Genomic DNA, 12,184 nt, shown 5'->3' on the forward strand with positions numbered 1-12,184 from the left:
CATATGATTCACGGTGCATACAAACAAACCAAGGGCACACATACATGTTAATGTGATTGCTTTCTTCTCCAGATCTGTTTCTTTCCCTGACTCTACTATTAATACCTTTATACCCAAGAGACACAAGTGGTGCACAGTGGAGCTTTGTTATACCTCTGTTCATACCAAGGCTTGCACCTTCCCTCACAGACAGCTGTAGACATGGAAGTCCTTTAGCTACAGAATCATGTCAGGGCCACAGTTTACACTGTATTGGTTTATAGTAGTCATACTGTATCTGTACCTGCTGGCCCTGTTCTTGCTCTCTTGCCTTAAGAGTAGCAATTTTTCTTAACCAATTTAGTGCCATTTGACTGATTATTTTAGGTTGGTGTGCACAGAACAATTGTACATCTAACAATCTTTCATCTGACATTGGTCAGAAAATCGTTCGGGCGGGTTTAAAATATTTTGTTAACAATGAAATTTGTCCATTGTCCGAATGTTTGAAGGGCCAAGTAGGCAGCTACCCACAGTTTTCATACCTTCAGCTAGACGATATCACTTGAAATGGTCATTTTCGGGGATGGACAAATGGTACTTTTAAACGATCGTTTCATAATAAGCTTGGTTGTACAATAACGAAAAGACCATTTCATGGTCCCATTTCAATCTACATCTGTATGGCTAATTTAAGTAGTAGTAGGCACAGGTCTAGTCCACTGCGTGCTAAACAATCAGATTGCATATGAATCACTGGAAAGTCATGTTTTGTCCCTTGGGACCTTGGGTCTAATGTGACTGAAAGCAAGCAGCACTGAACATTAACCCCAATATATGCCATAATAACTTCTTCAGTTATTATTGGGAGATTGGGAAGGTATGTCATAGAATCACTGTACTATACAACACACAGAATCACCTTAATATACATGTAATGGATCAATGGTCCTTGGATCAGCTTTGTTATGATATTATATGTTGTACTAAGTCCAGGAATGGTGCACACAGAGAACTCTAGGTACTGACTGGACACATTGTTAACATAACATAATTAGTTAGCACAAACAGAACTTGTATGAAGCATACACCATTTTTTTTGCTACTTGTCCTGTGAGTGCAGTTTGTTTGTGCTTACTAATTTTATATATAATGTATTGCAAATATTTTTATCAGTTTGCCATAACAATAAACAGAAAATTATTTTGTACCAACACTTATGGTTTCTACGTATGGTTTCTATTTGAAAAGTACTGTATAATTGGTTAAGTGAGTGATATTTTACATAATGTGTTATTTCGACTTTCTAGCCTTAGGTTTGTGGGTTATATTTTGATTAGTTGTTCTCTCCTTTACACAGAGAAGCATATCTTTGCAGCCAGTGCTGCCAGTATACAAGCAATCCAGATATTAGGATGCAGCTGGAAGTGTTCCTGCGCTGTGATTCCATGCCAGGATGTACAGTGAGGATTAAGGTTGGTCCTACTTATCTCTGTAGGCTCTGTAGGCTTGATCATTATAACTTCCACAAGTAGTTTCAAATGCACTACTTTATGCAGATAGATAGATAGACATTTTGTGCTGATAGGGTACAGAGTGCTAAACATTCTTATAAACAAACAAAGAAGCAGAGATTACCGTAAATCAGGAAGTTTGGAAAAACAATAGCATTTCTCATAGAGAGGCAACAGCAAAAGGGTTCATGCCTTGAGGAGCTTACTATCGTAAATATAGGTTGTTCCAATACTGTTAAGGTGGCCATACACAGGGCAATAAAAGCTGATGTCCATCAGGAAAATCGTGTCAGTTGAGAAGCGCATTGACATGTTTCAACGGCCTGTATACCGTGATGTGAACGTTTGGGCCGACGGCCTTAAAGTGGGCATATCTTGGAAAGATCCACTTGTTTGACAACCTCACCAAACGCACAGATCTTTCAATATATGGCTAGCTTAATACAGATTCATTTTAAACAGGACCTGTCTGTTACATTTTGGCACGCATAGTAGCACAGAATGCAACTTACTAAACAGCCACTTTGACACTGGAGTTCTGGGGAAAAATATATATAGAGGCAAAACAAATGTGACAATTTGTCCTGAAAACTACACTTTTTTTCATAGATGATCCTAATAATGTTAAGTTAAAGTGAGGTAGCTTGCAAGTGGGTAAATGCCCTCTTAATAAAAGCTCTGTGTAATTGTTATCATCTACCAGTGACAATAGAGCTTGTTAGTAAGGGAGTTTACTATATGTACCTGAATGTATATGTTTATAATTTAGTAGCTCATACCCAATAAGGATTTACAAAGGGACAATATGTCAGAGCAAAGGATACATATACTCCTAATGATCACATAACCAGTGACTAAATCTACAGTTTTATCTAATGTTATTTCAGTGTTTATGAGGCATAACATTCACTGATATACATTAAAAAGGGATGTTACTTTAGAGTTTAAAGATGCATGGACTGTGGCCATTTGTCTGTAAATGCTCATTGAAATACTCATTGGCTCATAATGTATAATAGGGTTACCTGATTCCATAAACCATGTAACGTGCTGCCGTGTGATCTCTCCACAGCTGCAGCAAGAAACCATTTCACTTCTTCTGAGACTGAGCCCCAGTGTGGATGGGGTATGTATCTTATGTATCTATGAATGTGCAAACACTAGTCCAAATCTATATACATTTATCATGCTCCACTAGAGTGGGGATTATCAAGTGTGTGGGTTAGCTGAATTTACTTATGGTCCACCTCCATACTGCATTAAGTTTTACGATGAGGAGAATATCTTAACAGGTACAAAGCTTACTACAGGCCTAGTTACCTTTAGCAACCTGCGTAGCAATTACTGGGCTACTGCAGTTATAGTACTGAACACAAACATCTTAGTGGTTGCTATATATTGGTCATAAACCGTTTTTGTCTGTTACATTAACCTTACATGCCTACCCTCACAGCAGTCATCTACAGAATGCAGTAGTATAGCCCTCAACTAGCTATATGGGCCATATATATATATATACATATATATATATACAGTATATACAGTATGTATATATGTATATACAGTATGTATATATGTATATATGTATGTATATATATATATATATATATATATATATATATATATATATATATATATATATATATATATACAGCAAATAGACACAGCAAGCACTCACAGGTGTCCCAAATGGACACAGTGAGTGCTGTGTACATTTTGATACTTACACTTGGCACCCAGGCTATGGAAAAAAACCCGGTGGGCCCAGAACCAATCCCTGCTGAGCGCTCCGGGGCTCCCGACGCACACTCAGGGGAGGGGATTGGGTGGGTGGCAGGGTCTGGGGGTAGTGTGTTTGAGGACCACGGCAGGGGTCCCTTGGGGTTGTGTTTGAGCCCTGCACCCCCCAGTCTGACCCTGGAGATATATATATATATATATATATATATAACACCTTAGACATACAGATGGAGCTGACATAATGCGGAACAGTGATTGAGGTAAGTTTATGCCCTTTTCCCACCATTAATGTTACTCAGCTGTTCTGACTTATCTGATACCTGCTTTGAAATTGCCCTCTATTTTAGACACATTGCTTTCTAAGATGTGTATTTACAGTGTAGCTAAAAGCTTAGGTTCAGGTATTGTAAAAAACCTGATGGGTCTGAGAGTGGGGAGTCACAAACAATAACCTGACATTATGGTCCTCAAACACCTTGTCCTTTTCTCTTGGGGGGCTCCTTATAGCTGCAGTTTCAAGACTGGATAAGAATAACTGTCAGGGCTGCAGGTTAAGGGCAGGTATGTGAATAGGGGCATGGTAACCTGTCACCAGGGCTGCTACTTATATCTTCCTAATATTTAGAGCCTGTCAAATTACAAAAAGAACAAGGTGTAATAGGCAGAGATATAATATAACATTTTCTTATCAGGAGCAGACAGAGCCTGTAATAGCATTGTGATTTGCCCCATACCTGTACATAAATGACTGCATCATAAAAAGGTTATAAAGTGGGAGAGGACCTTGCCTTCTGATTGTTATCTTCTAGTTATGTGCCACTTAGAACACCATGTACAGGACTGTTTGCTCAGCACACATGACTCTCTCTTTATCTCTATAGTGCTATGAGGTGAGCAACGTACTAGGAATGAAGGTGGGACCATTGAACTGCTATGTCCAATCTGCAAGCAGCCAACTGGGCCGATATGTGGAGCTGAAGGAAATCTCTCTCTGGAAAGCAAACTGAATGGTGCCTCAGCTGTATAAACAGCCTGGACTTTGTCATATAGTTATTAGTTAACCATGCTGAGTGTGGACTGACTGTGGCATGCAGTTAGAAGGGTTGGCAAGGAGTATAATGAAGTTGGACTTTAGCCCTACAAGGGCCCAGCATGGTTGGTCACACGTGCCCCACTTACTAGGGAAGAAGACTTTTCCGCAGGGGCTTAATCTCCGTTTGGCTTTTTATTAACATCTTTAATAAAAACATGTTGTGTGAGAGAATGTCTCCCTGCTATCTATATTGTATTGAAGTTTTATTAGGTTATGGGTAGGGTTGTACCGCTGGGGGTGCTTTATACTTTACTGGACAGACAGCCATTGTCCTGCAGCAACAGGGACTGAAGGGCTGAGGAGAGGGCATGAATAGATCAAGGGCAGGGCAGCCTTTTTTAGCGATACTTCCACTTTTTTTTCTTTCTTTTTTTATGGGAAAGCGTGACTATTACTATAAGGAATTCCTGTACAAGTAAATGAATATATATATATATATATGGCCCAGTGTAAGCCCTTCACATATGGATTATTTACCTTCATCCTATGCCTCCAGCTATCTGTGTGTCAGGCTACAGTTTCAACTGTAACTTTATATTTAGGTCCTTTTCTATTCATTTTCCAGTTTCTCTTTTAAACCACTGCCTGGTTACTAGCGTATATTGGACCCTAGCAACCAGATAACCCCCTGAAATTCCGAGCTATATAGCTGCTGAACAGAAAGCATAATGATTTAAAAACCAAATGCTGGATACTGCATCAGCCTGTAATCTCCAGTAGCTAATGGATAATACCATGTAATTATATATATATATATATATATATATGTGTGTGTGTGTGTGTAAGTTATGGTTTTTATAAAATGTGCAGGAAATAAGTCTGTAGAGTCTCTGCATAGGGTATATATTTAGATATGGGAGCTGCCAGAATGCTTGCTGTAGGTGTAATAACAGTTGCCAAACCCTTGAATACTTGCCTGACATTGCCATATATATTAGTGTAAGGCGCCATGCAGAAACCCCTGGTCAGAACAGCGTCAGCTAGCCATGTAGTATGAGTGCACTAATATTGTTGCTGGGATTCGTTCATTACAGACATTTCTATGACTGACTTTGAGCCCATCAGAGCCCAGTAAATATGTGAGCATTAGAAACCATAGTGTACTGGGCCATAGCACAGGCCCCAATAGTCCTTTTTACTCCCAAGCCCATATAATAAATGGCTGATGTTCTGCCCCCACCCCCAGAGCCCTCCCAAACTCTATTGCAAGTAAGAGAAGGAAACAAGCAGAACTGTGTTTCTTTTTTTATTATTCATAATAAAAATGCTGTAAAAATGATCATATAAAAAGTTGAGCATGCTCATTTCTCTGTCCCTATTATCTACAATACAAAGGCTTGTCTCTGGGAAATCATTATACAAATGTGCCATAGCTGCATCAGTAAGAATACAGAAAACTACATTACAAAAATAATTTAAGGAAGTTGGGGGGATAAAGGGGAAATGTTTTAGCTTTGTTTATACTTTAGTGGAGAGAAAATACATTTATATATATATCTGTTGTGAATGTTTAGCTGCCCTTGGTAACTAGAATAGAAACTGCAGGCCAGCACCGATCCACACTGGCACTGCCCTTATTCATACAGTACTTCCCGCAATCAGATTCAGAACAGCCCATTCAATGCTTCTGGGCCAGTAGATATCCTGTTGGCTACTGTAAGGGCCAGGGGGCTAAAGACACCTAGTCAAGCAATGGCAATGAACGAGACAGGTAACCAGCATGTTAGCTCAGAAGGGCACACATTTCAGCTGATAACAGGCACAGGCTTATGACAGGTAATCTGATCAGCTTGTAGTCCCTCAGCCATTGCACAAGCACTTTGGGAGTTGCAGTTCAGCGTGGCTGAAGTACTACACACTGGCAGCTTTTAGACTTTTTGCACTACTGCTTCAACTCACTAGTGTCTTATTGCTATGCTGATATAGCTCTAAACTCTGCAGCTTTTGTACCTTTGAGTTAGCCCTTACTCCTAAGGCAGAGATGAATAAGCAGTAAGGGTGTATGGCTGCAGCTTGGCATGCAAGGCACAGTGAGACAGGCATACATCCAACACTATAGAATGATTACTAATGTGGCACATGGGCAGCTGGCACCAAAGCTCGGTACCCTTATCCCGGGTGACTGATGCAAGCCCAGTTGTGAACACTTCATAATCCTTTGATAGCTGTCTGGCTGCTGAACTACAACACCCACCATGCACCAGCAGGGCAATGAGAGCTGTTGCTCAGAAGGCAGAGGGCCACAGCTTGCCCATTCCTTATTCAACACCTTGGATGCCAAATTAGAAGGTGTAACTAGCGCTGGGCAACCCAGGCCACTGGCAGGTGAAAGGGGAGCAGTTGCACCTATCATGCACACAGTGGGCAAGAAATGGGCCCAATGCCTATGGAGCAATACTCCTAGTTACACCTGCCATGGCCAAGATGCAGCTTGAACGAGCTCTGGCACTGAAAGGGTTGAGATGATGCCCGATTCTCTCCCATTTCCTGCAGGGCACTACCCACTGGTAATACCTTGCAAATGTCTTATTGCACTAAATATTATACATATATATTAAAGATGTGATAAGTCTTTGGCTCAGTCTGTAAGAGGGGGCAGGGCAAGTGTCCCAGGTGGTGTGAGGCCCCCTCTTGCTGTGGGAGATGTTGCAGCAAAGTCTCACAGGCAGCCCTCCAGCTCCAGCTGATCCCCATCTCCCTGTAGCGACTGTACCGGAGCCGAGGCTGGAGGGCCGCAGGAGGGCCATGTCTGGAATGAGGTATAGGAGGTTATAAAGTCCTGGGCTGGGGGCGGGTTACCGGCAGTCAATGCCCGTCAGGCTGGGCAGGAAGGTGCTGGTGGCGGTGGGGGGCAGCTGTTTGAAGAAGTGCCGGAGGCTGCTCAAGTCCCTGGTGAGAAGTTCGATCTTTTTGTGCAGTTTCTCGTTCTCCGAGGAGAGTTCGAGCAGCTTCTGCTGCATGTCTATGTTGCGCTTTTTGGCTTTGTCGCGGCTCTTCCTCACGGCGATATTGTTGCGCTCCCTGCGCTGCCGGTACTCGGGGCTGTAGCGATCTAACAGCTTCTTGCCCGTCCTGTCTTTGCCGCAGGAGCTGGGGGAAGCCGGGGAAGGGCAGGCTGAGGTGCTGGGCTCCGGGGAGGTGGGAGGGGTGGGCTGCAGGCTCATGCTTGTCTGGGCACAGGCTGCGATTTGGTTGGGCAGCGAAGAGGACAAGTCGCTGTCGCTCCACTCCGGCTCTTGCTTGAGATGCCCTTTGCCAGCTGTGCCAGGGCAGGGAGGTGCCGCCAAGAGCCCGCTCAGGTAGTCACCCCCGCCGCACTCCTGCCGCTCTCCAACCGCTTTGCTGGAGTTGAACAGGTCCGCGAACAGCTCGTCGTTGCACAGCTCCAGGTTGGGCACGGAGGCCATGGAGTCTATGTACGAGCTGAAGTCTATTGCGCTCTCATCGTCATAGATGGCAGGGGCAGCGCTTAGCTCTGCCAGGGTGCCCCCACTGCCCACAGCGGGCTCCTCGCACATGGCTCTCGGCTTGCATGGGGCAGGGGAGCCGCTCAGCCGTTGCTCGTAGAAGTTGGTGGGTTCCATGTACCAGGCTGCATAGGGGGACAGACAGCGCGCCTCCAGGCTCATCGGCACCGAGCTCATGTGAGTGGCTCTGCAGTGACTGGGTCTCTTCTAGCTGCGCGGATTGGCTGCCTGTCAGGCTCTCTGGGTCTGATCTGTCACAGACTTCTACTCCTGCTACTGCTCTACTCCTCCCTTATATACCGTATCTCCCGCCTCTACGTGACGCAAGACAGGGGGCGGGGCCTGGAATCCGTATCAGCTCCAGGTTTAACCCTCTCAGCAGGAAGCGCTGTCAGGCGAGCTGGGGTTTTGCCGCCTGTCAGGATGGGGATCAGTAGAGCCGCGATAGAAAAGTGTGCCTGGGCATGGCGGAGCTTAGCTGGCGGGCAGCAACTTCATGAAACGCATACAGTGCGCCGCCCGTAGCCCGTTACATTGGGACAGTGGCGCCCTGGCACAAATACAAGTTGCCAAATAGTCACACATAGAGTACAGCGCCTACTAGGGAATAGTGTGGGGCATAGGGAATAGTGTGGGGCATAGGGAATGGTGTGGGGCATAGGGAATAGTGTGGGGCATAGGGAATAGTGTGGGGCATAGGGAATAGTGTGGGGCATAGGGAATGGTGTGGGGCATAGGGAATGGTGTGGGGCATAGGGAATAGTGTGGGGCATAGGGAATGGTGTGGGGCATAGGGAATGGTGTGGGACATAGAAATAGTGTGGGGCATAGGGAATAGTGTGGGACATAGGGAATGGTGTGGGGCATAGGGAATGGTGTGGGGCATAGGGAATGGTGTGGGGCATAGGGAATGGTGTGGGGCATAGGGAATGGTGTGGGACATGGGAATAGTGTGGGGCATAGGGAATAGTGTGGGGCATAGGAATAGTGTGGGGCATAGGAATAGTGTGGGGCATAGGGAATAGTGTGGGGCATAGGAATAGTGTGGGGCATAGGAATAGTGTGGGGCATAGGAATAGTGTGGGGCATAGGGAATAGTGTGGGGCATAGGAATAGTGTGGGGCATAGGAATAGTGTGGGGCATAGGGAATAGTGTGGGACATAGGGAATGGTGTGGGACATAGGGAGTGGTGTGGGGCATAGGAATAGTGTGGGGCATAGGAATAGTGTGGGACATAGGGAATGGTGTGGGACATAGGGAATAGTGTGGGACATAGGGAATGGTGTGGGGCATAGGGAATGGTGTGGGACATAGGGAGTAGTGTGGGACATAGGGAATGGTGTGGGACATAGGGAATGGTGTGGGACATAGGGAATGGTGTGGGGCATAGGGAATGGTGTGGGGCATAGGAATGGTGTGGGGCATAGGGAATGGTGTGGGGCATAGGGAGTGGTGTGGGACATAGGAATGGTGTGGGGCATAGGGAATGGTGTGGGACATAGGGAATGGTGTGGGGCATAGGGAATAGTGTGGGACATAGGGAATAGTGTGGGGCATAGGAATAGTGTGGGACATAGGGAATAGTGTGGGACATAGGGAATAGTGTGGGGCATAGGGAATAGTGTGGGACATAGGGAATAGTGTGGGGCATAGGGAATAGTGTGGGACATAGGGAATAGTGTGGGACATAGGGAATAGTGTGGGGCATAGGGAATAGTGTGGGACATAGAAATAGTGTGGGACATAGAAATAGTGTGGGACATAGGGAATAGTGTGGGACATAGAAATAGTGTGGGACATAGGGAATAGTGTGGGGCATAGGGAGTAGTGTGGGACATAGGGAATAGTGTGGGACATAGGGAATAGTGTGGGGCATAGGGAATAGTGTGGGGCATAGGGAATAGTGTGGGACATAGGGAATAGTGTGGGGCATAGGGAATAGTGTGGGACATAGGGAATAGTGTGGGCATATTGTACCCCCTGGCCCGGGTACGGTCTGGGATCCAACATAGTTCCTGGCGTTTCACGTACATAAAGGTCCAAAGAGCCGACTAACTAGTGACTGGCACTTACTGCAGCCCCACGGATTGGCTACTCACTGCCCCGGAACATTTGGACTAAGCAGGCTCTTCTTCTCAAACATTATTATTAAGGTTTTAACATAAATATTTGGAGAGTATTAATAAAGCTGTCTAGAAAATCAATAGAGTAGGCAGGCAACAGTAAGGCGCAGGTTCAGCACTAATAGAACAGTTTTTATCAAGTGTCTTACAGTTGGTGGTGGCAAATGTCTGAGTTTATATTAAGTACATTGCAGGCTGAGTTGTGTGTATCCATGGTTACCCCTGCACCCCAAATCCAGGGCAGCCCTCCATTTATTATAGCACAGTTATGGTTGCCACCTTTTCTGGAAATAAATTTCTGCCTTTCCTATATTTTTAGCTATTTTCCCTATTAATAACATTGGTGCTGGTGTAACAGGAGCGGGTAGGAGATGGGTGCAGGTATAACGGGAGGGGGTAGGAGATAGGTGCTGGTGTAATGGGATGGGTAGGATATTGGTGCTGGTATAACGGGAGAGGGTAGGCGGTGGGTGCAGGTATAACGGGAGGGGGTAGGAGATGGGTGCTGGTGTAACAGGAGGGGGTAGGAGATGGGTGCTGGTGTAACAGGAGGGGGTAGGAGATGGGTGCTGGTGTAACAGGAGGGGGTAGGAGATGGGTGCTGGTGTAATGGGATGGGTAGGATATTGGTGCTGGTATAACAGGAGAGGGTAGGAGGTGGGTGCAGGTATAACGGGAGGGGGTAGGAGATGGGTGCTGGTGTAATGGGATGGGTAGGATATGGGTGCTGGTATAACAGAAGAGGGTAGGAGGTGGGTGCAGGTATAACAGGAGGGGGTAGGAGGTGGGTGCAGGTATAATGGGAGGGGGTAGGAGATGGGTGCTGGTGTAATGGGATGGGTAGGATATGGGTGCTGGTATAACAGGAGAGGGTAAGAGGTGGGTGCAGGTATAACGGGAGGGGGTAGGAGATGGGTGCTGGTGTAACAGGAGGGGGTAGGAGGTGGGTGCAGGTATAATGGGATGGGTAGGAGATGGGTTCTGGTATAAAGGGAGGGGGTAGGAGATGGGTGCAGGTATAACAAAAGGGGGTATGGTATGGGTGCAGGGTATGAGTGGGGATGGCATGCACAAAGGCCCTGCTAAAAGTTAGGCCCACAACCTGCCTATGCCCTCCACTATCTGACAAGGACCAGAGCTGATGTGTAGATTATATTTTCACCCAGACTTGTTTATTGGGGTGTTTGCCCCTTACTGGTGCTGGAGGTGCCTGTCCCATCGCTCATGTCACACACTTAGTGGGCATTATTATAACAAAGCAAATGAGTTGATAGTGGCTCAGTAACAAGAGGATAGTGAGGGAGAGTAGCTGGAGGGCTGCAGGTATTGCACCTCTGCTCTGGCTCTCTGAACTACAAGTCTGATTAATGGCGGCTGATGCTCAGAGTTGTGATCCAGTGACAGGGACACAGGTTGCCATGACCTCTCCCCTGTGACAGGATCATGCTATGGGCACCTGACAGGCATGGCGACATTTCTGCTCTGTCACTCACCGCAGCCTGAAAGAACCCAGTGACCTTTGCATGGGAGGGAAGGCCGGGTTGGGCCTCCCCAGTCACTAGCAGATCCGGTAACCCAGCAGCACCAGTAACATTGCTGCTCACACAGGGCAATGTCTCCATAAAGTGTCTCAGGGGTAATTGAGCAGGGAGAGCTGCAGGCAGTTTTGCCTTAGCAGGGAGCAGAGCCTTTCCAGCCTTGTTGGTGCCAGAGTAATGGGAAGTGCAGCCTCCACTCCTCTCCCTTGGCTTTATAGCGTCTCTTTGTTAACTGTCTCCCCTCTCTGCAGCATCAGTTCAAAGTGAGCCATCCCTCCCCTGTCTCTGCCACTGAGACACCAATGGAGGTGCAGACACAGTTATGCTTTTGATGTCTGACACTAAACCCAGGGCAAATTGCTGTTTTGTCATTCTCTCTTCTGACAGTGATCAAATGCTCCCTGATTCTGCTCAGTTGGCTTAAGCTGTCCCAACCAAATCTGCAAACTGAGCCCAATAATATTTAGATTCACTTGCCTCAGTGTATATCTGGTACTTACTGTATCGCAACAAACATAGTCCAGTCATGACTGATCACAAGGACCTCAGCCAATGCCAACCGGCGGGCACCTCTAACCCATGCCTAACGGTTTGTGTGTACACATTACACAGGGCTACATATCAGCTGATGTTGGGCGACACTACCTTATGCACTAATACAGTAACATACCTGAATATTAGACTGAAAATAGATTCTTGTTTGCCCTTTAGTAAAGGCAGCATCTGGTT

At 46.0% G+C, this 12,184-nt stretch overlaps 2 protein-coding genes across 4 annotated transcripts in view; one reads left to right on the forward strand and one right to left on the reverse strand.

The window, feature by feature from the left end:
- Window positions 1–4,494, forward strand: part of spidr (scaffold protein involved in DNA repair) — a 173,644-nt gene extending 169,150 nt beyond the window's left edge. For all 3 annotated transcript variants that reach the window (XM_018094534.2, XM_031903218.1, NM_001142908.1), the window contains 3 exon segments: window positions 1,340–1,454; window positions 2,566–2,619; window positions 4,115–4,494. In XM_018094534.2, coding sequence (XP_017950023.2) covers window positions 1,340–1,454; window positions 2,566–2,619; window positions 4,115–4,240 — 295 coding nt within the window. In that variant the 3' untranslated portion in view covers window positions 4,241–4,494.
- A 1,065-nt stretch (window positions 4,495–5,559) lies between these two features.
- Window positions 5,560–8,041, reverse strand: cebpd (CCAAT enhancer binding protein delta). The gene is given in 1 exon segment (NM_001030414.1): window positions 5,560–8,041. A coding segment is annotated over 1 exon segment (723 nt). The 5' UTR covers window positions 7,845–8,041; the 3' UTR covers window positions 5,560–7,121.
- Between the last annotated feature and the right edge of the window lie 4,143 nt (window positions 8,042–12,184).

The sequence above is a fragment of the Xenopus tropicalis genome, chromosome 6, assembly GCF_000004195.4.
Source record: "Xenopus tropicalis strain Nigerian chromosome 6, UCB_Xtro_10.0, whole genome shotgun sequence".
Classification (NCBI taxonomy): Eukaryota; Metazoa; Chordata; class Amphibia; order Anura; family Pipidae; genus Xenopus; species Xenopus tropicalis.